General features: G+C 51.2%; 1 protein-coding gene across 1 annotated transcript; it reads left to right on the top strand.

The window, feature by feature from the left end:
• The first annotated feature begins 12,365 nt into the window (after nucleotides 1–12,365).
• On the top strand, nucleotides 12,366–24,111 carry LOC120669647 (protein STRUBBELIG-RECEPTOR FAMILY 3-like). Its single transcript, XM_039949483.1, has 17 exons — nucleotides 12,366–12,773; nucleotides 13,911–14,040; nucleotides 14,120–14,188; nucleotides 14,331–14,396; nucleotides 14,474–14,545; nucleotides 14,640–14,711; nucleotides 14,789–14,860; nucleotides 14,938–15,003; nucleotides 20,548–20,613; nucleotides 20,780–21,186; nucleotides 21,279–21,335; nucleotides 21,439–21,821; nucleotides 21,900–22,168; nucleotides 22,274–22,412; nucleotides 22,799–22,938; nucleotides 23,060–23,216; nucleotides 23,634–24,111. Exons 1-17 carry the CDS (start codon nucleotides 12,653–12,655, stop codon nucleotides 23,718–23,720), a joined length of 2,373 nt encoding a protein of 790 aa, XP_039805417.1. The 5' UTR covers nucleotides 12,366–12,652; the 3' UTR covers nucleotides 23,721–24,111.
• The last annotated feature ends 1,250 nt before the right edge of the window (nucleotides 24,112–25,361 follow it).

Genomic DNA, 25,361 nt, shown 5'->3' with positions numbered 1-25,361 from the left:
CATGGCTTTATACAGTAGTTAAGAAAAAGATAAAACCAACAAATATTTATGCACTAGTAACACAAATCAAAATCTACAGCAAAAACTTGCAACTAAAGCCTAACATATTATGGTTTTACTGCACAGAGCTCTTCAAGAGGATTCCAAAACATCCAGATTTGATATTTTATGAATTTTCTACGAATTGATATTGAATTTCAAAGATCACAGCAAACTATTACAAACAAGTCCCTATAGCACTATTCAAATGTGTCACTGACTACGCAGATAGCCCTCTGGGGTTTTTCAAATTCAAACACCGACGTCCTTGGCCGGGTCAGAGAGGGGAGGCGGGGTTTGACCGGCCGTTTCCCGGCGAGGGGCTCACCGGCGGCGAGGGTGGAGGGGTGCGTGAGCTTCACGGGTTCAAGGCGCACCGCTGGGTGGTCTAGGGGTGCGGGGAGGGGCTCGGAGGCGGCGGCTCGACGGAGCAGGGCGGCTCGGCGGCGGAGGCAACCGACGGCGAGGGTGCTCCAGTGAGGGTTGGGCGAGGGGAAGCGGTTTGGGAGCTGCGCTAGGACGAGACGCGGCTAATGGTGGGGGCTATTGGGGTGGAGCGGGTCTGTGGTGGCGGCTCCGCGGCGGGGTGAGCTCGCCTGGGTTCGGGGTGGTGCGGCAGCGGCGTTCCGAGGCGTGGGAGCGAGGAGAGGGCAAAGGAGCGAGAAGAATTGGTTGTTGGGGGTAATTATAGGGCTCGGGCGCTCGCTAGAAGAGGGCGGCGGGCTCTGCAGCGGGCGCTCCACGGTGGCGTCGCGGTGGCGGCCGCCTGGGCGGCTCTGGAAGCGGTGGGGCGCGTGGCACGGCCAGGAAGACTCCAGCTTGAGGCAACAGGAGGGGGAGGAGGAGCGGCGCGACGCGTGGGCGCCAGCGCGACGGAAAAGGTGGCCGGGAAGGCCCTCAACGGCGCCGGCGGGCGGCGCTGTCGGTGGGCGGCGGCGAGAAACAGAGCAGGGAGGTGGAGGTGGAAGAAAAGGGCGGTTTTGCAATTTCCAAAAATTCTAGGGACCCCTCTGTAAACAAGCAATAACTTTTAAACCAAAGCTCAAATGGAAAAGTTCCCAACATGAAAGTTGTTCAACTTTTCAAGATCTACAACTTTGATGTTGAGCAAAAATCTATTTGACCAAAGATTCAAGAGATAAAATTAAAAACATTGAAGGGATTTTGAAATCAAAGGAAACTTGTCTTTTTCAATGCAAATTCACTTTAAATTTACACTTAAAAGCAAATTTTGTTGCCATGCATTAAATGCACTGAATTTTTGCAAAAAGACCCTCCACAAAAGCTATAATTACACAACCTATTCAACATAACTAGAGAAAGGACCTTGCATAAAATTATAATTACACATATAACCTTTGTATTTACAAAAAGATCCTTTTCAAGCAATTCAAGCACATGATGCATATAAAATATACACAATTACTGTGCAGACACCTATTTAATTACTGTGCAGACACCTAGGGTGTTACAGCTACTGTCGGAAATCATGATTAGGGACACCCTAATCGGGGCACTAAGGTCACCCTAAAAACGCAAACACATGTTAGGCGACTGAGCCCACGAAGGCCCACGGCCTCCTTCCAATCTGGAAGAAAGGAAAGGGCTCAAAGAAGCCCAGCATGTGGCCCATCCGCACCCCCTTGCACTCGCGGGGTGATCTCCGTCTCGCTCGAGGGCTCCCATTGAGGCCCCCGACTACGCCCCGTGTCTCCGCCTCGCTCGAGGGTAGCGAACCTACCCTCGAGCAGGCAAATCATCTCCGCCTCGCTCGAGGGTAGCCAACCTACCCTCAAGCAGGGCGAACCATCTCCGCCTCGCTCGAGGCCACCCCTCGACGAAGAAGACAAACGGCCCTGCCGCTCACCCGCCCGTCATACGAAGGCATTAAATGCCAACCACTCCTCACAGCTGTCACAGAACAGTCCAAATAATACCGATCAAGTGCACTAATTAACCATTTAACATAATCCTCCAATAATGCACTTCACCAGTACACTCAGACTGCCTGCTTTAACCAGGATCGGTTGCACAGGAACTCTCGCCAAAAGACGAGCACAGGTGATTACAAGCAACAAAAGTTTCCAAACTTAACTTACAGCCAGAGTTAAAATAAAAGTCTCCAAATTAATTTACAATAAAGCTTTACAAGCCAGAGCTACCTTTCGAATACAGAGTTCAAACGCAGCGGAAAATACAAACAGTTTGAAACAAACTTCAAAATACCGTACGGTAGATAACGTCGATGGCAAAAGACGAGCTTCACATCTTGCCCACTGATGTGAGGCTCACCTGCCTTCACTTCACGGAGGAGACGGAACCCACTCGACCGTCCAACCTGGAGGAAGAGGCTGACCACTCCAGGACGCACTAATTTCCTTGAAGTCTTCCGGAATACAACCTGCTCGGAAGGGTTACAACCAAACCCTGAGTATTCTAATACTCAGCAAGGCTTACCCGTTTATGGGTATACTTAGCCCATTACCTAGACATGCACAGCTCTTTGGCTCTGGGTTATTTTGCTGAAAAGCTACTAAAACTGGATCCTTACTTTCAATATTTTAGCTCCAATTGTGATGATAGCTAGAAACTAGGTTTACCTAATTCTTTAGAGCACACATGGTTAATCATATTATCTTTTCAAGAATATCAACAAAAGTCCAACTTTTCTTTTTCTGCCCTTTCAATCCTTACTACGATGCGACGCATTGACCAAGGCTCTCATATCCGCGAGTCACGGCGAATCGATCCGATTTAACCTTGCAAGGTGGACCTAACTCACACGACACATGCAAGCCCAGTCGGGCCATGTGCGTCAACTGTTTCCACATTACCACGGCATCTGAACTACGCCTGCTAAAACCCAGGTGATGGGCCCCTCGCAGTGAACTCCCGGAGAACCCGGAGGCGGCATCCTATCCAACACCCGCCAACTCCCACGCCAGCGTAGCATGGCGGAATTCAAATCACCGCTGTAATGTGGTACACAGCTTACCGGTTTCGACTACCTCCTACTTCCGGTATGTGGTTAGTACTGTTCAATCCTCAGTCAAAGGGCCAACAACGGAACGGTCCTCAATCGACACAGGCGGAGACTCAACTTTCTTTACCCAAATATCATGCCCAACTTTCCCTCCGCCCAGTCTCCAATTTCCTTCTCATTGCCTTATTCCTGACAACACTGCCTAAAGTAACAACCCTATATCTCGCGGGTGACAGGAAATCACCCGTCTTCTACCGAGTTTACTTAAGCCTAGCAGTGCTAGCGATACCTACACTAGTAAGGACACTGGGTATCAAGATTATGCCTCTATGGTTCCAATCAATTCCTTAAACGTAAATGCACAATAATTTAAATATAACATGGAGTAATTAAAATAAGGGATATGCTCCGGGGCTTGCCTTGCAAGTCAGCGGGGTTAGCGATTTCTTCAGGTGCGTGCTCGACTGCGTCCTCCTGCTGTTCTCCCGCTTGCGGCTCCTGAATCGGCTCGGCAACCAGCTCGTAGGCGACTTCGGTGTCAGCGGCTACACGAGGAAAAAATATGCCATGCATAAGATTCACGAAAAGGTACAATGCAATGCAGCACGCGCAACTAGAGTTATAAACAAAACCGATAAACCACACTTTCAAAACTACAGTCCAACGGAATGGTGTAGTGCTGAGATGGGTTTCGGTTGCTAATTCCTTTTAGCCTGAAGTGTTTCCTTCAAAACATCAACTACTAAGTTTGCTTAGGGCAGCACGGAGTAAGACAGGAGTTTGTTTTGTTGAGGTTACACATGCATGAAACAATAATCAAATAACCACACTTATAAAAGAAAAGTGTAGCTAGGAGCCAAATAAAAGCAAGGACTCGACATGCAGATATGATCAAGCCACAAGAAGTTACCAAAATAACATGATTTTGATAAGCATGCCACATAAATTTTCCAACATTTATTGACGACAGAAAGTATTTATTTTAACCCTAGAAAAGAAATCAAACACTAATAGATCCACAAAAAATGTACACAGGCTATGCACCTGAAACTTTTTCAGTGGACTACACATTCAAAGATTAATCTACTAAATAAATTTCATAATTTTTAGAGCAACGGAACAACCGGTATTAAATAAACTAGTTTAAACACAAAACATAATTTAAGCAGGGGCAAAAGTGATATTTTTCATGCATGAGTATTTTTCTACAGAAGATCTTGATTTTAGAAACCTAACAAAATTTGTTTGGCATTTTTCGTATTTTTTTGTGAATTTCTAGGCAATTTAGAATTACCAGCCGAAATAATTGAAAGATAACATAAAAGAGAGGGGGCTGACAGCTGGGCCCCACTTGCCAGGGACCCAGCCCGCCCCCCACTCCTCTGTTTTGCGCCGCACGGGCGGTCGGCCGGCCGGCGCGCGGCTAGGCGGCCCTGGCTCCCGCTGGCGGCGGCCTGCCGGCGGCGTGGCTCGGCGGAGCCGAGGCCAGGGCGGGGAGGTGGGGCAGGGAGGCGCGTAGGGCGGCGCAGGGGCGCTCCGCAGCGGGCGGGCGGCGGAGGTGGCATGCGCGGGGCGGGGCGCGCGGCGGCGCGTGGCCGTTCCGGCCGGGCCACGGCCAACCGGCGGCGGAGGCGGGCGGCACCGCGGCCAGGGGGTCCCGGCAGCCCTAGGGCGCACAGCGGCGGCCCGCGAGCTGGCTCAGGGAGGGCAGGCGGCGTGCGCGCGGGGCGAGCGGCGCATTCCGCGGCGGCGCGGCGGCGATTCGGCGGCGGCAGCCGCGGATTCCGGCGGGGAAAAGCTCGGGGAGCGAGAGGAGGTGGCTGTGGAGCTCACCTAGGGTTCGTTTTGGGCGGGGAACGGCCGGAGGTGGAAGCTCGGCGTAGAGGGGCGGAGCTCGGGGAAGACAGCAATGGCGGGCGACAGTCTGAGCTCGATTTCGGCCGGGTTTGGGCACGGCCGCGCTCGTGGGGGGTCGGAGTGGGTGGACGGCGAGGCTGCGCAGCTCGGGGTGCGACGAATCGAAGCGAGGTGGCGAGGGTTGGCCGGCGGGATGACGAACGACGGCCGGCGCAATGAGCTAGGGTTCGCTCGGTCCGTTCACGGCGCGAGGAAGGGGAATGGGGAACTGGAAGCTTCGAGGGCGCGCGCGACGATAAGAGCGGTGCTCGGACAACGAGGATCGTCGGGATAGATGACGCGTGGAGTCGCTTGCCGGCGTTCAGTCGCCGGTATGGGCGCGGGCGTGCACAGTGCCGAGCAGTTGCTCTGTTCACTCGTTTGAAAGATTTTAGCTCGAGTTTGACTAGTTGAAACTCCAATTTCCATATAGAAACTTGAAATTTGGCCAAAATAAAAGTTGTAGAGGAAGAAAAGATCTACAACTTTCGTTTTGGGCGAAAATCGATTTGAGGCTCGGATCAAGGACAAAAACGAGATCGAACATCGCTAAAACAAAGATTACTATGCGAATCCGATTAACGCTAACGACGAACTTGAGTCCACGATTAGCGAAATAAATCGTGATTAGCGAGCACAATTAACACAGGGGTGTTACAACAGCGCCTAGGACGGACGGCGTCAGGCCGCCATTCCCCACAGTGGCTATGACCGGAGTCCCGTCCGCCAACTCCGGTCACTGCTCCACCATCCCGGACGCTGTGGCAGCACTGTGGAACCTGCGACGAGGGACGAGACGTGCTCGGCATAGTTCCCATCACTATTCCGCCAACTCCGGCTGTCCGGACTCCACCTCACCACACCTATGGCCCCGGACCCGCCCCCTGCTTGGGAAGGGGTCCGGTGTCGCCACGTGCCCCTCAAGGAGGGACACTCAGCACTATCCGCTGGAGGCCCGGACCCCCTTAGTGCACGCGTTAGCACCCCGCCCATCACCGCTGGCGCACATATATATGCAAGACCCTGACCTGCAGGGCCCACGGGACGCCACCCCGCCACGTTTGGAAGATTGTACACCCTACAGTGACGACCAAGCCGCCTGTTGGGGCTGGCAGGACGCCGGCGCGATCTCCGCAAGACCAAGGACGATATGCAGGACGACTGCCACTCCCGACGCCATGCCCCACAGTGTACTTCCCACAGTGCTCGACCAATGCACCCCCGCGATTCGGGGGAAAACGACGACTTCCATGATCCCCTGTGCATGTAAACCGTCCCTCCTTGTGACTATAAAAGGAGGAGGCGGGCTTCCCTTTAAGGGGGACGCCATCATCGACGACATTCGCTATCATCGTCACCTTCGATGCCATCATCGGCAACATCGCGCGATCAGACCCACTCGATAGAACGCAACACTCAGCATCACTGAGCACCCGATATTGGCATTCGCCTCAATAGACTTCTCCTCTAGCAGAGACCTAGGGGCTTCCCTCCCTCTCTCGCCACACCTGTACCCCCTACTACAGGCACCTCCGGTGCAAGATAATACAGTGCCCTCGCACACCCCCTTTGCTGGACATACGGCCCCGCGGCCGGAACTAGGATAAACCCATGCGTTATTGTGTTGCCTCTTGCATCAACATCTGGGACGAGGAAATACGCAGCATTACTAGTTGGGATCCGGACCACCGGGTCAGGACACCGACACGTACACCTGCAGGAATTCCGACGGATTTGTGGTACCGTCGTACTTCTCCGGCAGGTGCGGGCGGAACTTGGACGGCCATGCCACTGCGCGGAGGTGATCCGCCAGCGCAGCGCAACCCACCCCAGCCACCGGGGTGCCCGCCTGTATCCGGTCATTTCCCGGAGGCTTGGGTGCCGCTGCATCCAAGTTGGCGTTGAGGTTGCGGCCCTCGATGTTGAGGCGGCGTTCTCGCGCCCTTTCCACAAAGATGCGGGCGTCCTCACCCGCGCGCCTGCGGTTAAGCTCCGCCCGCAGGTCTTCCGTTCGCGCACCCCTCACCGTGGGGGAGCGCACAGACGCCGATGCACCGCCCTGGCGCTGGTGGTAGGGTACCACCGCATTGCCAGGCGGAGGTCGTTGCCCAGTCCTTGCAGAACTGGGGGAGGCCTAAGCCAGATGGAGGAGACGGTCAACGTCGTCCCGCCATTGCCTCAGGGCGTCTGGCGAGGCAGCAGCAGCCGGAGGGTTGCGAAGCAACTCCCTAGCTGCCGCCAGCGCTCCGCCGCTCGCAGCTTGTGAGGGGGCCCTTGATGGGCGCCCTGACTCTCGTCGACGTGCAGCGCGCGCCGCTGCCGACGGTGGCTGCTCCACGGGCACGGTTGCCCCTGGCGCAGGAAGACGAGAGGCGCGTGGCGTGGATGACGCCACACCCTCCGTCATCTCCACGTCGTCGTCGTGGTGGGAGTGCTCAACCACCCGAACCATGGAGATGAGTAAGAGATGAACTAAGAACAGCTAAAACTGCCCCCTACCTTGGCGCGCCAAATGTCGTGGTGTGCAAACCCGCAGCCGGGTGGCGTAGTGCACCCGCCTAAACCCAGAGGGTGAGTACTCGGGGTAGCTAGGATTAGTCCAATCTAGATGCAAGAACACGATGAACATAGCAGGTTTAGAGTGGTTCGGGCCGCCGAAGCGTAATACCCTACGTCCACTGTGTGTTGTATTGCTTGTGCTCTCAAGAGGTTGAGAACGAGGTTGTTCGGAGTGAATCGGACCTAGTATTTTTTGTAGAGAGAGTTTAGCGTGTGCAGCGAGCGCCTCCCTTTTATATCTCAAGGGAGGCGCGTATATAGTCGTTGAGTCCCCGATAGGTGGGCTCAACGATGTTGTATTTAATACGAATGGCCTAGCGCTATTATGGTGCTACGCCTAGGAAAGATCTTATTCCGGGATTTCCTTGCCTTACCCGTGGGAATCTTCCGTCCGGCATAGCCATGCCCTGTCTTGTCGAAACGGCACCAGGGCGTAGCTTGCTGCGCAGCTTGCCGTAGCCTGCCGCGTAGCTGAATGGCCGTGTAGCTTGCGGCGTAGGCAATATGATGAAAGGGTGTCGTGCCGTCGTATCCATTTAATTCGGCAGACGGGCTCTTCGCAGATGCGGCGCATGCGGCTGCACTGTGTACCTCGGTAATATGCGGTCTACAGTGAGGCCTGACAAAAGCTGCCCCGCGTGCCGCGGCGGCAGAGCACGCCTCAACCACCCGCATTGAATGCGGTTGGTCGGCTTGTCTTCCAGCGGAAGACTCGCGCCAGCGCCAGCGCCTGCGGAACACGTGGCGCCCCCGGACCCCGCCCCGGCGGTATATTGGTTTTACGCGCGTGGGAGGTCCGGACGGTCGCGGGGAGGTCCCGGACCCCTATGGGGGGGTCCGCGCCCTCGTCTGTTGGCGCGGAGCTTCCTCTTCTCAGGGACACGTGGCGTCACCGGACCCGTTCCCAGAGCAGGGAATATGTCCGGGGACGTTGGCCCGGTGAGGTAAGAGCTGGACCTCTAGGGCCCGGTTGCTCCGCCCCTTAGGGCGTAGTAATGGATGACTACGCGAGTCATGCTTCACTGTAGTAGGAGTGGGTATCCCTACTACAGGGTACCGACATCTAATGATGGATTAATTATGCTCGTTAGATTCGTCTCGTGATTTAGAACCCATCCGTGTAAAATGTTTTATAAATAAATTTCATTTAGTACTTCTAAATATTAAGATTCCGTTTCCAAAATTTTTGGAAAATGGAACTAAACACGTCCTTAGGCTAAATAATCCCTGTTGGTTTAACTACTACTAGGTCTCACAAAAAGTTGGGCACAACGGTATGAAGAAGAATTTGCAAAACGTGCAATTGGCACGCAGACGCTGCCAAATTCCCAACGGATCCAGCGGGGCACCACGTCAGCAGAGGGCCCCACCCCCGCTCCCCCGGCCCCTTCAGTTCCATTCAATGTGCCGTGAGAATAAAAATGACGAGGACCCGGAAAGCCACAAGCCTATTCCCCTTTCCCCCTCGGGCCTTTTGCCCACAAATCCCAACCCCTTTCTCTCTCCTTTTTCTCAAGAAAAATAACTCTCTCTCTCTCTTCTCTCCTTTCTGGCTTTCCCCTTCGCTGCTCACCAGTCAGCACTAGCGCACAGTACCCACTCCCTTTTCACGCCGGGGGCCGCTAACGGGCGAGCATTCGCTGGGATGTGCTACCGACGAATGTGTGTTGGGAGTTGGCACCAACGCGCGAGCTTATGCACTAGCTGGCAGCGGCTTGTCTTGTCTTGACTTGTCTCGGCTTGTTTCGACTTATTTACTCTTACAGAATACTATTCATTCTACCAGTCCTATACTATTCATGTGGTCAGCCGAACAGGCTCAATACGTTTCTTTATTGCTTTATCTCCCACTTCGTGGTAACTTGTTTCTCATCTAGCTTTTGTTCCTTTTCCATTTCCCCTATCTAGCTTCTGAACACAATAAAAAATATTTTGCATGTCTTTTCCCCCTTCGGGAATAGCGGGTGAGTGGGTAGAAAACAGGGCGGGGGTAACTTTCACATACATATGAAAGCAGAAGCTCTGCTTTAAAAAATATTTCTTTTGTACAGACATAATTAGAGTAAATGTGTTACTCAACTATTAATTCTAAACATGCTTTTGAGTATTCATTCTTGACTTCATACTAGTGAGTTGGAAAAAGTATAAAACATTATTATAATTCAAAAACTTTGCACTCCCGAGTTGAGGAACTTTCAACTATAATATTATAAACTCTATACTCCCAACTCTAAAACTTTATAATTCCAAGAAATAAAAAATATTCAATAAAAGATCACATGCGTGTCAGAACAAAGATGTTGAAGACATTATGTTTGAAAAATTACTAAATTTGAACTCATGTAACCCAAAACTTTATACTTGCACCTTAGAAATTTCACTTTACACAACCTTATATTTGATTATAAACAACTTTATAATAAAATATCAAAACTTTTGACTCCTTTATAGAAAACTTCTTACTCGTACATGCAAAACTTTGTAGAATCCCCGATTGAATTTCCATATTCAAAACTCAATGTTCATAATCGTAAGAAATTATGAACTATATGTACAAAAAGTTTATGTTCATAGTTCAAAAATTTCAAAATTCATGACTAAATTGTTTTTTATATTATTTATATAAAACTTTATAATATGATATGGAAAACTTTTGAGTGCGACATACAAAACTTTATAGACTCCCTAACTATAAATGTACATATTCAACTTCATAGTATTTTGAAAAAAATATAAACCATATCTTTTAAACTTTATATATATAGTTTGAAAAAATTCTAACTACGTGATTAAAATGATTTCTGTCCTTGAGTTTTAAATTCTATACACGTGTCTTTATATAAGAATGTAAATTTTTTTGACTAATATATGAAAATTTTTGAAGAATTCATAACATCAACTATATTGAGAAACTTCATATTCGGATTTGAAAAAGCTTATGAATCACATGTGCAAAAGCTTACTATTTGTAGTTTAAAAAAAAAAAAATTGCATGGTTACAAAATCTATATACACACTCCACTTTAAAATTCTATACACAAGCCATTATAATAGAATACAAGGAACTTTTTACTACTATATTCTAAACTTTATTGGAAATTTGTCCTTGCGACACTGCAAAAAAAAAGATTTTGTGCAAAATACTTCACCACACCAGGAAAGCATGATTTTGGTCTACAACATTCAAAATCGAATAAACTAATCGTTTGCGGCTGACAGGTTAGGTAAAACTACCATTTTGCTATTTGTTGGGCCCACTTGTCATTATCTTCTTCATCTCTATTCTTCCCTCTTCCCCTTATCCCCTCTCATTTTCTCTCTCCATGATGGCCTTCTATGGGTGGATGGTCAACTCTGGCAGCCGTAGTTGTAGGCAGCTCGTACAGGTCCTCGCTATTATGACTGGGCATTCGGGTTACCCGAATTTTTCGGGTCGGGTAATTCGGGTAATACAAAATTCGGGTAGTAGAAAATGCTACCCAATTTTAACTCTGAAAAATCACTACCCGACAATTCGGGTACCCGCAATTTCGGGTTCGGGTTCGGGTATACCCGATATACCCGAGGTCCTCCCGTTGACCACTGGGCCCTCCCCCACCCATCTCCCTCCGGCAGCCCGAGCAGGGAGGCGCGCGGCCACCTCCCCTCGCGCCGCCGCTGCCGTCCCGCCTCTTGACCGGCGAGCAGGGAACAGGGAGGAGCGGCGGCCAACTCCACCGCCGCCGCCGCCGCCTGCCTCTTGGCTGGCGAGCAGGGAGCAGGGAGGCGCATTGGCCACCTCCACCCACCCTGTATTGCTGAAGATGAAGCTCGCGGCGGGGGCGAGGCGGAGCCGGCGGACGAGATCACCGGCGGGGCGCAAGTCCGGCGAAGCTTGAGGTCCGCTGGGCAAGGGAGCGCGGCGGGGCTGAGGAGGAGCCGACGGGTGAGGTCGCCGGCGAGGCGCGGGGTCGGCGGAGCTCGCGGTCCGCAAGTAGGGGAGCGCGACGGGGGCAAGGCGGAGCCAACAGACGAGGTCGCCGGCGGGGGCGCGGGGCCGACAGAGCTCGACGGAGGCGGGGCCGGTGGATGGAGGCGGGGTGGGCGAGCGGGAAAGACGGACCCTGAAGCTCGCGCTCACGGAGTGGCGGCGGCGGTGCGGCGTACTGGAGGCTTGGGGGCGGCGGCGGCGGCGCGGGCGTACTGGGGGTGGGAACGGTGGGGCGCCGATGGGGCGCTGGGGGGTGGGAGCGGTGGCCTGGTGGAGCGGTGGGCTGGGCCGCTGGGCCAAAAATAAACAAATAGACTTGAGTGGGCTGATTCGGGTAGTTCGGGTAATTCGGGTACCGTGGCCCAATACCCGAACTACCCGTAATAATTTCGGGTACCGTGGGTTAGAACCCGAATTGGGGTTCGGGTTTTTCGGGTTCGGGCTCGGGTTTTTCGGATTCGGGCTTCGGGTTTCGGGTATTTTGCCCAGCCATACTCGCTATGCATCTACTACATTAATGATGACGGAGCTCATGCGGGTGGCGTCAGCACAGCTCATGGCGAGGCATGGGCAAGCAGCAACGGCGCGGGCTTGAGAGGTGCAGCTTGTGGTGGCCGGTGCTAGGGAGTTCCGGCAGCATGGCTCGCAGCGACGGACGTGGCGTGGAGCACGAGCGTCGTGGCCATGTGAAGGAGCTACGGCCTGCAGAGGGAGCAGAGCATCTCACAAAGTCTAAAAAGAGAGGGGTAGGAGAAGGAAGATGGAGGATAGAGATAAAACACCGCTTAAGTAGTATAAGATTACGTTTATCTGTTAGCTAAGGTTCCCGTTCGCTGCTACCTGCTGGCAGCGCACGAGCGTCCAATAAGAAAATTGTTTCACGCCCGTTGCTTGCTCACCCTCCGCTCGCCCTCTCTCTCCACTCCTCACAGCTAGCTAGTAGATTCTAGAAGCCAACAAAAACAGACGGGAGCAGAGCGCGAGGGGAGAATCGTGCTCCGGAAAAGCAAGCCTCAGAGTATCCACCTCCTGCTCCCCTTCTCTCTCTAGATCTACGCAAGCGGCCTCGGTTTCGGCGATCGCGCTGCGGCTGCTCGCCCGTCCGCGCCGGCGGGGCGGCTGATGCTCCCGCGCTGCTCCGCGGAGCTGGTGCGGCGCTGTTAGCTGCTCTCCACGAGGGCCCGACCCCTCACCGAGCGCGAGCGATGAGGGCGGGGGGCGGCGGGCCCCGGCGCTTCCGGCCCGGGGCTCCGGTGCTCGTCCTGCTGCTGATCGCCGCTGCGGCATTGCCGCGCCGCGCGGTCGCGGCCACCGACGCCGCCGACGGTAATGTGCCCTGCTTCGCTCTGCTCGCCTCCCTCAAGTCGGTTGAGCTTTGCTTTGCTTACTGTTCGTGTGGTGGTGATTGGAGTTTGCTGTTCCGGAGGAGAGGATGAGATTTCATCTGGGTGTACTGGTATGAGAAGTCCGGGGGGGATTGGTTTGGTGCTGTACTATTGCACTGGGGATTGGGGTAGGTGGTGAGAAATGCGGATTGGTTTGTTTGCGCTGGTTGGTTGAACCATCTTGGTACTGTAGTGCGGATTCACGGCGGACTACTGGTTTTCGTACCCGAGGGGTTGATGGCGCCGTGGAATTCGTGCTTGCCAGGCTGTGGAAGCAACCGAAGTGATGATACGCGGCAATTGGGATGTGCTTTTCGCTCTCGGGGGGATTGAGAGCGATGTTTATGGTCCTGGTGGGAGTTGGTGCCATCAGCTTCGTAGTTATCGATTTATCAGCATTCGTGGATAGCAATGGGGAAGGGGCACGGCTGCTCCCTGCAGACTCGGTGGCTGTTGAAAATAGTGCATGATAAATAGATGGATGATTTTGATGCTGCTTGGTGTACATCGGAACTTTGATATTGGTTGACCTTACAGTCTCAGTGGTTTGAAAGTGTTACGTAACACAGATTGAGGTCAGACTGGCAGGGAGCTGGGTGCCTAGGTGAATGTGAAACAACTAGATGACTGCTTCTATAGCAATGTGTCCAGTGCTTGTTTCATACAGAGTGGTGGCAGAGAGTGAGCACTAGATGTACTAAATGACTAAACGAGTTCATGGCAATGTGCTCCATACTTGTTTTTGTGCAGTTCAGCATTCTCTGAAGTAGTTCAATTGACACTTGACAGAGCGCTTTATAACACATAAAGCAGATTATATAATTTGCAGATATTTACACTTGAGTGTGTATTGGTTTGTATATAGATGTAATTGTGCTTTCCATGTATACTATGGTTCCTTTTATATAAGGTGGGGTGACATTTTATATATATAGCCAATAGGCTTTGTATACAAGGAAAGGAATCACAGTATATATGGAAAGCACAATTACAGCTATGTCTAATAGTTTGGTGTGGTTGTATATTTAGGGTGGTGTTCGTTCTGTTACTAATACTTGTCTGCTTTACTTACATGCAGTTTCTGCTATAAATGGACTTTATGTTGCACTTGTATCACCAAAGCTGCCTGGATGGTCTGCGAGTGGTGGAGATCCCTGTGGTGAGGGTTGGCAGGGTGTCACATGTACCGGCTCAAGTATAACCTCAATGTACGCTAGTTATTCTATATGATGCCTTTTGCCGGCAATACCTTTATATTTTGTTCTTTTATTAGCACATTGTTTGCAGAGTTTTTAATGCTGCGAATTTGGGAGGACAGCTAGGCAGCCTGGGGAACTTCACTTCAATAACTGAAATGTAAGGGCATGATCTTTGCAATTTTCATACTCGCGGTTGATGGCATATATTGTATTGTTTCAACAGGCGAACTGGTATTATATTGCAATGTAAGCTCGTATTCTGATCGAGCTTTGTGGTTTTTACTTTGTTGTCATTGTAGAAATCTTAGCAACAATAATATTGGTGGAACCATACCGGAAGATCTACCTGTCACACTGCAAAATTTGTATGTGTTAACCTTACCCTTGAAATTTCTTAAGTTGTGATTAGATGATGGATGATTTTTGTTCCTTGCTGCTGCAGCTTTCTCTCAGATAATCAACTCACCGGAAGCATCCCAATGTCATTATCAAAACTCCAGAGTCTATCGGCCATGTAATTTCATTTTCTTATCCTTCCCAAACGGAACCTCACCTCAGTGTTTTATACTTTCATCATTGAACTGACTCAAGATCCGTCTCATTCCCAGGTCGCTGAATGCTAACCATCTAGATGGAAAATTGCCAGATGCATTTGATTCGCTAACAGGACTTGTAAATCTGTAAGAACATGGCCCACCCCCTAGAACCCACTTATGTCTCTGGAAACTGGTTGATGACATCTAGACTTTAATCACAGTGATATTTCATCCAACAACTTCAGCGGTCCATTACCACCTTCATTGGGAAGCTTGACATCACTGACTACATTGTAATTCTACAACTGTTTTGTTTTATTTTTTGCTCCCTTACCTTGTACTTACTCTTTCGTGATCTGCTATTTCACAGGCACGTGCAAGATAATCAACTAACTGGGACCCTTAATGTGTTGCAGGATCTCCCCCTCAAAGATTTGTATGTCCACATCCTCTTATCTGTTGTCAATTAACTGGTTCAATCACTTTAGCTCATAATAATCCACAAATTAAGCAGGAGACCTGCAATTATTTGGTCAGTTTGCTGTTGTTTTAATAAAAGATGACTGCTTCACAGTACAATTCTTTAGGCCTATTGTATAGAATTCAAACTACAAGTTATGATGCAGCGACTAGGATTACTGCAGTCACCTTGAATTTCCTTGGCATAGCAATTTAGTATTCCTTAAGAGTTTCATGCTCTGGAAGTTTAGTTTACCCTATAGTCATTGTAGTATAATAATAATGCACCTTTAGCATTGTTTTCCTAGTTGGGAAAGAAAAACTGCCAATAAAGTTAGTTATGTTGGAGTATATTGAGCCCATGTATAGAGGCCCATCTAGAGGCCCATGTATAGGAACTATATATCCCACCCTTCTAGGGTTTGGAGGAATACAAGCCATTATTCTCTCCTATTCTCTCTCTTACATGGTATCAACTAGCCTCCTCAAGCCGCCGCCCCGCCGCTGCCGGGGTTTCTCTCCTTCCCTCCCCTCCCCTCTTCTGCTGCTTTGGGCGCCGCCACCTCTCTCCCTGACCTGGGCGCCGCCACCTCCCTCCAATCCCCTGTCCTGGGCGCCGCCACCTCCCTCCCTGCCCAGGGTGCCGCTGCCCGGCCACCCTACGACGCCATGGCGGGTGCGGGCGCCGGGGCAGGGACCGGCCGATCCGACCTGGCCACGGCCGCCCAGGACGTCCAGCGCGCGCGCGGGCGCGGCTGGCGCGGGGGTTGCGGCCAGGCCTCCTCTAGCCACCGCCCTTGCCGCCACTGCTCTTCTGCCAGCAGGCCCAGGGGCCGCGGGGGCCGTGGCAGGCGGGGGCGGGCCCGATCCCGCGCCCCCCTCCGCCTCTGGGGCCCGAACCGCCCCTGCAGGCACCGCCGCCTCTCCTGCAGGACCCGGCCTGGCGTGCCCCTGCCGCCCCTGCCCCGGCCTGGCGCGGATCTGCACCCGGCGCGTCCGCCCCGCCCCGGCTCGACCCAGCTGCCGCCGCCGGCCCGGCCTGGCGTGCCCCTGCCCCGGCCTGGCGCGGATCTGCTCCCGGCGCGGCCGCGCCGCCCTGGCGCGCCCCAGCCGCCGCCGCCCGCCTCGCGGCCGCCCTGCGGGACCTCGAGGCCAAGCTCGTCGAGGCCAAGCTCGCGCGGGCGCATGCCACGCAGGCCGCCAAGCCCGCAGCACAGGCCGCGCGGACGCCCGTGGCTGCGCTCGCGGTGCCTCTGCCCGCGCTCCTGCACGCGCCCATGGCGCCCGTGTCCGCGCCTGCGTTCGGTATGCCCCACGCGGACGCGCCGTTCGCCACCGCCTTCCGCGGGCAGCCGATCGCCGCCGGAGCTGCTACGGCCGACGACGCTCTCGCCGCGGCCCTCCTCGCCGCCAAGTCCGAGGCTTCGGCGGCTCAGGAGCGGGCCCGCGCGGCTGCCCTCGCTTGAGAGCGCGAGCGCTCCGCGGCCGACGCTCTCACTCGTCGGGTCGCCGTCCCGCCCGTCGTCCCCTTCACCGAGCACGGCGCTTCGTCCTCCCACCAGGCTCCGCCCTCTGGATCTGGACCCCGGATTGACCCGCCCGACCCCCTCCTTGGCGCTCCTCTCACCGGCCAGACCAGGGGTGGGGGAGGCCGAAGGCGTCGGCGGCGGAGGCGACGCGGTGGTGGTGCTTGGGGCACTCCGGACCCGACTCCGGCTCCCACTCCTGCTCTTGGCTCTGGAGGTACGCCCTGGCCATCCTTCAGCGCCCCATGGCCAGGACGCATCCCGATGTGGCCGTTTCAGGGTCAGGGGGGCCCTCGTCCTCTGCCCCAGCCGGCGGCCATGCTCGCTGATGCTGCTCCCCTGTTCGCGCCGTCCTGGATACCGTGGGTTCTGCTCCTGGTTCTTTTCTTCTTCCCAATGTCCTTGTTGCTCCTCAGATGGTTCATAACTTTTTTTCCATTCGTCAGTTTACAGCTGACAATTCTTGTTCCATCGAGTTTGATTCTTCTGGCCTCACTGTAAAGGATTCGGCCTCCCGGCGTCCGCTACTCCGGTGTGATAGCACGGGGCCCCTTTACACCCTTCGCCTTCCTTCTTCCACTGCACCACTTTCGCCTTCTTCGTCTGCCGCTTTTGCCGCGACGCCGTCTTCTACTACGGATGGCTCAGCTCAGTCGTAGTACAGATGTTCCTTGTACCACGGCTCCTGCTGAGCACCTCTGCCATGCGTGCCAGCTTGGTCGTCATGTTCGACTTCTCTTTTCTTCTTCTTCGCATGCTGCGCATGCCTTTGATCTTGTTCCCTATGACCTGTGGACCTCTCATATTCTCAGCCTTTCTGGCTACAAATACTATCTGGTGGTGGTCGATGATTTCTCACACTACTCTTGGACTTTTCCCTTACGCGCCAAGTCTGAGACCTTTCCCACCCTCCTCCACTTCTTTGCCTGGGTGTCCACTCAGTTCGGCCTCACCATTAAGGCCGTCCAGTGTGACAACGGGCGTGATTTCGATAACTCCACCTCCCGTTCCTTCTTCCTCTCTCGGGGTGTTCAGCTGTGTATGTCTTGTCCGTATACCTCTTCTCAGAACGGCAAGGCTGAGCGGATGATTCGCACGACGAATGACGTCGTGCGCACCCTTATGATCCAAGCCTCTCTGCCCCCGCGCTTCTGGGCTGAGAGCCTCCACACCGCCACCTACTTGCTCAACCGTGTTCCGTCCACTGCTTCTCCGGCTCCCACTCCACACCACGCTCTGTTCGGTACACCTCCTCGCTACGACCACCTTCGGGTCTTCGGGTGTGCGTGTTACCCTAACACCTCCGCCACTGCTCCTCACAAGCTGGCGCCCCCCTCGATTTGGTGTGTGTTCCTTGGTTACTCTCCTGACCACAAGGGGTACCGGTGCTTTGACCTCACCTCTCGTCGCGTCCTGATCTCCGGACACGTCGTCTTTGATGAGTCGGATTTCCCCTACTCCACCTCCTCCACACCTTCTCCTAACCTCAAGCTGGAGTCCTTGTTTCCGACTGACCCGGTGGTTCAGCCACCTTTACCTGTCTTTCCTTTCCCTGCAGGTTTTCCCGGCACACCGGCCCCGCTTCCGGTGATCCCTAGTGCGCCGCGAGTGGGGTGCCCGCGGTCGCGCCACGCGCGGCCCCCGGATCTCCGGTCGTAACGCGCGCGGACCCGGTGTCTCCTGCTGCGCCACGCGCGGCCCCGGTGCCTCCCCCTGCACCTGCGCGGTACGCTCAGCCGGTGCGGGTGTACCAGCGTCGTCTGGCGCCGACTCCGGCACCGCCGCGGTACGCTCAGCCGGTGCAGGTGTACCGGCGTCGTTCGGCGCCGGCACCGGCGCCGACTCTGGCTCCGGAGGCTTCTGCGACGCCTACACCGGAGTCTTCGCCGCCGCCATCTACACCGGAGCCGCCGCCGCCTCCGTCTCCGCCGACTCGCTTTCGAGTCGAGCCGGAGGTGTTCCACCCGCAGTCGTCCATCGGGATCCTCGGCATATCCATCCCATGGTGACTCGGCGGATGGCGTCTCAGGCCGCGACTCTCTCCGCTACCGAGGGCGAGCCGCGGGTCTCTCCGGTACCCTCTGTCCACGACGCCCTGGCGGATCCTTACTGGCGTTGCGCGATGGAAGAGGAGTACGCGGCTCTCCTTGCCAACCAGACGTGGGACCTGGTGCCGCGTCCATCTTGTTGCAATGTGGTCACCGGCATCTGGACGCTACGCATAAGTGTCGGGCTGATGGCACACTGGAGCGCTACAAGGCTCGCTCGGTTCTCCGGGGTTTCACCCAGCGGCCTGGTGTGGACTACGATGAGACCTTCAGCCCAGTGGTGAAGTCTGCTACTGTGCGCACGGTACTCTTGCTCGCGCTCTCTCGCTCCTGGCCTGTGCACCAGCTGGATGTGAAGAATGTGTTTCTTCACGACACTGTCGGAGACAGTGTACTGCTCTCAGCCGGCGGGATTTGTGGACTCGAGTCGTCCGGATATGGTCTGCCGGCTCAACAAGTCCTATGGTCTGAAGCAGGCTCCTCGGGCTTGGTACTCTCGGTTCGCCACGTTCTTGCTGACTTTGGGATTCACCGAGGCCAAGGCTGACACTTCTCTGTTCATCTACCGCCGTGGGGATGAGACTGCCTACCTGCTGCTCTATGTTGATGACATTGTGCTCACCGCCTCCAGTTAGCAGTTGCTTGAGCGCGTCATCTCCTCTCTGCAGTAGGAGTTTGCTATGAAGGATCTTGGTCAGCTCCACCACTTCCTGGGCGTTACTGTTGAGACGCGCCCGTCTGGCCTGTTCCTTCACTAGCGGCAGTATGCACTCGACATTCTGGAGCGGGCTGGGATGACTGATTGCAAGCCATGCTTCCCTCCTGTCGATACTCAGGCGAAGCTGTCTGCTGATCTGGATGATCCCGTAGCTGATTCTACTGCCTACCGGAGCCTTGCCGGTGCCTTGCAGTACCTGGCCTTCACCCGGCCGGATCTCACCTATGCCGTTCAGCAGGTCTGTCTTCACATGCGTGATCCCAGGGAGTCTCACCTTACAGCACTGAAGCGTCTCCTCCGGTACGTCTGTGGCACTGTTGGCTTCGGCTTGGTTCTTCACCGCTCTCCCACCTCTGAGCTGGTGGTCTACACCGACGCTGACTGGGCTGGCTGCCCGGACACTCGCCGCTCCACTTCCGGCTACGCCGTCTTCCTGGGCGGCAACCTGGTCTCCTGGTCGTCCAAGCGGCAGCCGGTTGTCTCCCGCTCCAATGCTGAGGCGGAGTACCGGCTGTCGCTAACGGCGTGGCGGAGGCGTCCTGGCTTCGACAGCTCTTGGCGGAGCTCCCAGTTTGCTGACATCTTCACCAAGGGACTGCCCTCCTCGACCTTCTCGGAGTTTCGCTCCAGCCTCAACGTAGCAGGTGGCTAGTTGTTGCTGCAAAGGGGGGGGGGTATTTGCCCTTTGTATTTTCTTCTTGTCCAGTCTTGAACACCGTTGCGTCGGTAGTTCAGACTGCGGGGGTGTTAGCTTTCTTGTTGTCCAGTCTTGAACACCGCTGCGCCGGTAGTTCAGACTGCGGGAGGGTGTTGGAGTATATTGAGCCCATGTGTAGAGAGGCCCATGTATATGAACTATATATCCCACCCTTCTAGGGTTTGGAGGAATACAAGCCATTATTCTCTCCTATCCTCTCTCTTACAAGTTATTTGACCTTTTTCTTAAGGGGGCCCTTAGCTGATATAATTGACCAGTTCTGCTTTTGGGTCCAGTTAGGACACATGTTTGTTTCTTGCCTACCAGATTTCTGCGAACATACAACAGCATGTTCCATGAATGATATACCAACATCCCTTTCACATAATGCATCATAAAATGCTATATAATTGACCTTTAGTCAAAATCTAAATTGTGATGAAATCACCTTCTAAATAATTCATTGTTTTCAATCTTCTGTCATGATCCGATATCTGTATCTCTTTCTGATAATTTATTTACCTGGAAACAGAAATGTAGAAAATAATATGTTTTCTGGTCCAGTTCCTCCAAAACTGCTGAACATACCAAATTTCAAGTAAGAAATTCTTCCCTTTACCTATTTCAGATTTCTCGATGTTATTCATGTAGTGCCTTTTTTCTTCTACATAAAACATTAGGTCCTATCCTTTATACTTTTCAGTACTTTGATGATTGGATCAATTACATATAATCATGAAGTGCTTAACTGCTTTTTCCTACAGAAATGATGGGAACCCATTTAACACCAGCATAGCTCCCTCTACTTCACCCTCTTCTACACCTACAGGCTCTACACCAACACAAACACCATCATCCCCTTCATCCCCTTCAGGTCCTCCTCCACCATCTAATACAGCCTCAAACTCCAGTGGATCTACTGCACGAGATAGCAGCTCTCCATCATCCAAGAAGCACAAGTCTTCAACTCTCAGAACTGTTGGATATGTTCTTCTTGCCATTGTGCTATTCATAGTTATAGTGCTGCTGGTAATATTTTGCTTGTCCAAGTACCAAGAGAGACAAGAGAGACGTGATTATTCCACAAGTCATTTAGGGAGGCTGCGACAGAGGGTTGAGGAGCCAAAAATCAAGCAAGCTTCAGTGCAATCAAGAGATGCTACCCAAAAAGGTCAAAATTCACTTGTCATTTTGAAATGTATTTTAGTATTTTCTTCTGTTGTTTTCGTATCATGATACATGAATTTTAATTTTCATTAACAGGTTCAGCTGAAAATCCAGATAGAAAGAAGCCTCGTGAAATAAATTTAACAGTACCAGGTATATATGTTTGCAAGTTGCAAATATGACCAATCAATTCTCTATTACTTGATGTTGTTTTTTCGAAGTATGGATGCATATAATAATTATAAACTGTTGGCAGCTGCCCTTGAGAAGCCTCCTGAAAAGAGAAAAGAGCATGTAATTAATTTGGAGCGAACAGAATCAGAGATATTTGCTGCAGCACCTCCACCACCTCCACCTCCGCCACCTCCGCCTCCACCTCCGCCTCCGCCTCTTACTCCGCCGCCGCTGCCACCAATGCCATCACCACCATCACCCCCTCGTGTTGAAAAAGTAACCGTAAATCCCATTGTCAGGCCAGAAAAAAGAGTTAGCACTCCGCCAAGGACTGATCCCTCAACATCTGCGACATCCTTTTCTGTTGCATCACTTCAGCAATATACAAATAGCTTCGAAGAGCAAAATTTGATAAGGGAGAGTAGGTTGGGAAAAGTGTATCTGGCAATACTTCCTGAAGGCAAAGTATGTATCAAGTATTGCTTCTTTTACTCGGGTTGATTTATGCTGAAATATAAGGTGATCTTCTTTTGTCCTATGCAGTTGCTGGAAGTTATGAAGATTGACAATGCTAATGGAAGAATACCAGTAGATGGCTTTCTAGAGCTGGTTGCTCGTATATCAGATATTAGACATCCTAGCATTCTCGAGCTTGTTGGATACTGTGCTGAGTATGGACAACGGTTACTCGTCTATAACCACTTCAGTAGAAAAACACTACATGATGTACTGCATGAAGGGGAGGAGATAGATGATGCATTATCGTGGAATGCTCGCCTCCAGGTTGCTCTTCATGCAGCAAAGGCGTTAGAGTAAGCTTTATCAATTTAAATATTATATTCAATCACCTTATGTGTGTTTGACTTCACTTGTCAAGAAACAACCAATCGAAATCCTCATATTTACTAATTACACAGGTATCTCCATGACACCTGTGAACCTCCAGTAGTGCACCAGAATTTTGAACCAGCAAACGTGCTCCTTGACAATAGATGCTCAGTACGTGTTGCTGAATGTGGACTGGCAGAATTGATGTTGTCAGGTTCTGTTACACAGGTATTCTCTTCTGTCTAATGTAGATCTGGTGGTTGCAATGCTTCAGCTGTCTTAATCATACTATAAATTATGACTGGAACACATGAACTCATGGAGCACATATCACAACTTCATGGTGCATGAGCGTTCTTGCATACCATCCAAACGTGGAGAATAGTGATGCATGTGTAGCTAGCAGCTCCAAAACAGTGAAAGCTGTCATGTCTAGTCAGTGATTTCCTTCCAAACTTTCATTACCTTTGCCACATTTTAACTACTGTATGCCATGATCTGTTGGAAGAAATATTTGACGTATCCACAGGTCTAGATTATTTGGTGATCATTCTTCTTTACTTCTTTTGATATCAATACAAAATTCGTTATAATAATATTCCTTTTGATCTCAGCTATCAGGTCGCATGCGGGCTCTACTCAATTATGAAGCACCTGAAATCCAAGAATCTGGGCCTTTTACTAACAGAAGCGATGTTTACAGTTTTGGTGTTGTGATGCTAGAACTTCTCACAGGCCGTAGACCTTATGACAGGTCAGAGAGTCACTGTAATCTTTTAATCAGGAGTCTTTTGCAATTATTTAAATCTCCTGTCCTAAAAGGATTTCTGAATTAACTATCTCATTCCATTACTTCTTTATGTTGGAATATGCAGTTCTCGCCCACGTGCTGAACAACATCTTGTAAGATGGGCCAACTCTCAGCTTCATGACATTGAGTCCATATCAAAGATGGTCGATCCTGCTATTCGAGGAGAGTGTTCCGACATACTGTTGTCGCGTTTCGCAGACATCATCAGTCGATGTATTCAGGTAATTCTAAGCCTCTAGTTTCTTAAGCTAATACAGAATAATGTATGTGCTGCTTCTGTAGCACATCTTTCAGATTTTAAAGTCTCATATTTCCATTCAAAGCTTTTTATTTAGGGCAGAGCCATCATAATCAATCATACTATGAAGGTCAGAAGCATCTTTAAGTCATGTGTCAATTTAGTCTGTTACATATGGCTGCGTGGATTGGCTTGTTGCAGAGGCTTTGACTTTGTCCATATAATAAACTCTACTGCATGCATCTGTTTTGTACTTTTTGATATTTTGTCATGTTCAGATGAGTTATTTGTTTATCTATTCACTATTGCATTCCAGTTGTATTCAACTCTTTTTCTCTAAGAACACCAAGCTGGGATGAATTTAAGGATCATGTTACTGATCTCAAATTTCATTTTGCAGACGGAACCAGAGTTCAGGCCGGCAATGTCTGAAATCGTCCAAGACCTAACTAGGATTGTAGGTGCTACCGGTGAGGGTTCAGAGTGATAAATCAAGGAAGAACAGCAAGGCCAGCCAATGAAGACGCTGAGTGAATACATCTTGAGCACATTGGTGCGACACACCCTATCAGAATTTGTACTGGCGAGATTATCAGCTGTACATGCCATTTTGGAGCCTCACTTCTGAAAAGGGTGGTAGACTGGTAGTTCTAGTAGTATGGTACAACCAGAGAGGAGGTGTGGTTTCACATTGTTGCTGAGCAGATTCCTGTGCTCCGCAAGACATGATAATTCCACCTGTAGGCAGTATTTCTTGTAACTAATTCTATTTTTTATTACTTTATTACACTATAGCTAGTTATATTGAATATGATGCTTTTAGCATGTCTTGAACCTCACCTTTCTCTAGGAGAAAAAAAAGCTGCCTTTGCTAACTCCATATGTTTGTTGATCTTAGAAACCTACTGTTAGAGAGATTCTTTACAGAGGCAAAGGCAATTGAACTTGCTCACTTGACATCGAATCTATCAAAAGAAAAACATAGTCATGGTGTCTTCTGCATTCTGCCGACCTGGACATGCAATTTCTCCTCCTTGAAGCAAAAGTACCTTTATTAGGTATGTCTCTTTCCTTCCTGTGATTTCTTCGAGACTTAGAATAAATTATGTCTGCTCAATCATGCTGAGTGGGGCATTAGATAAACTTTGGTATTGATCGGTTCTTAATTGATAGATCTATGTTTGATCTGTCGTGGTGGCTCGTAGTATATACTGTCATTTTACAGTTGATTTAGCGCTCTTTGCTAAATGTTCTGGACTTCTGGCAGTGCAACAATTTGGATTGTTTTTTTTTCCTTTTCTTCTCTTTCCAGCTTACTCTGGTAACAGCAAAGTCTTCCAGTACCAGACGTTTATATCGCTTTGATTTTTGTATGGTTGAACGAATAGTATAGCATCTTGTGCGTTATGGAAGAACAAAAAAATATTACATGATAAAACTGCGAAAGCATTGCCCTGCTTCCTGTATTGTGTTGTCCGGGTGATCAAGTTTTTTTTTTTTTACTTTGAAGGAGTTAAGACCCCAGGCATTGTTGCTTTCAGGTCACTTTTTCTAGGAAGATGACTTATTTGAACTTTGAACACGATTTAGATTTACCATGAAAAATTCAAAAATTCCTCAAGGACAGTGACAAGTGCCCATCCGTTTGGCCACTGGAAAGGCTAGTTGCCGGTTGGGCACAAGAGTCAAGAACTGTACCTGGTTTTAGGGAGCAATTTATCGTGCCATGATGCTGGTTGCAATTGGGCAAGTAGTGTAAATGTCCGATGCATGCACCATTTTGTGAGGCTGGCGAGAGTTGCCAGGCAGAGGCTCTGCCAAGTGCCATGGCCCCTAGCTTTCTCGCCATCTAAACCTCAGCCAGAAAATTTAGAATTGAAGTATAATTTTGTTTCTCTAGTGGTCCATATTTTTATCAGGATGCCTGACACGGCCTTCCTGTATCATATGTGCTGGTCCGCAGCTATCACGTTATCCTGGGGTTGCCATCAAAATGAATCAGGATACATTGAACAGTTTCCCATCAGCAAAGTATCCGAGTCACTCAACTGCGTCCCTTTTTTTTAAAAAAAAAACTCAACTGCGTCCAATAATTGAGAACATGCTAGTACAAATGTGATCATATGCA

This window comes from Panicum virgatum, chromosome 1K, assembly GCF_016808335.1.
Source record: "Panicum virgatum strain AP13 chromosome 1K, P.virgatum_v5, whole genome shotgun sequence".
NCBI classification, from domain to species: domain Eukaryota; kingdom Viridiplantae; phylum Streptophyta; class Magnoliopsida; order Poales; family Poaceae; genus Panicum; species Panicum virgatum.
Note: the sequence above shows the minus strand (reverse complement) of the source record. Positions and strands in the feature narration are given on the sequence as shown.

What these genes read in the sequence shown, in the direction of transcription:
- LOC120669647 (XM_039949483.1), top strand. Translation starts at nt 12,653, where the DNA reads ATGAGGGCGGGGGGCGGCGGGCCCCGGCGCTTCCGGCCCGGGGCTCCG. An exon ending in CTCCAGAGTCTATCGGCCAT is followed by an intron (nt 14,546 to 14,639) that starts GTAATTTCATTT and finishes TCTCATTCCCAG; the next exon opens with GTCGCTGAATGCTAACCATC. An exon ending in GATCTCCCCCTCAAAGATTT is followed by an intron (nt 15,004 to 20,547) that starts GTATGTCCACAT and finishes ACCTGGAAACAG; the next exon opens with AAATGTAGAAAATAATATGT.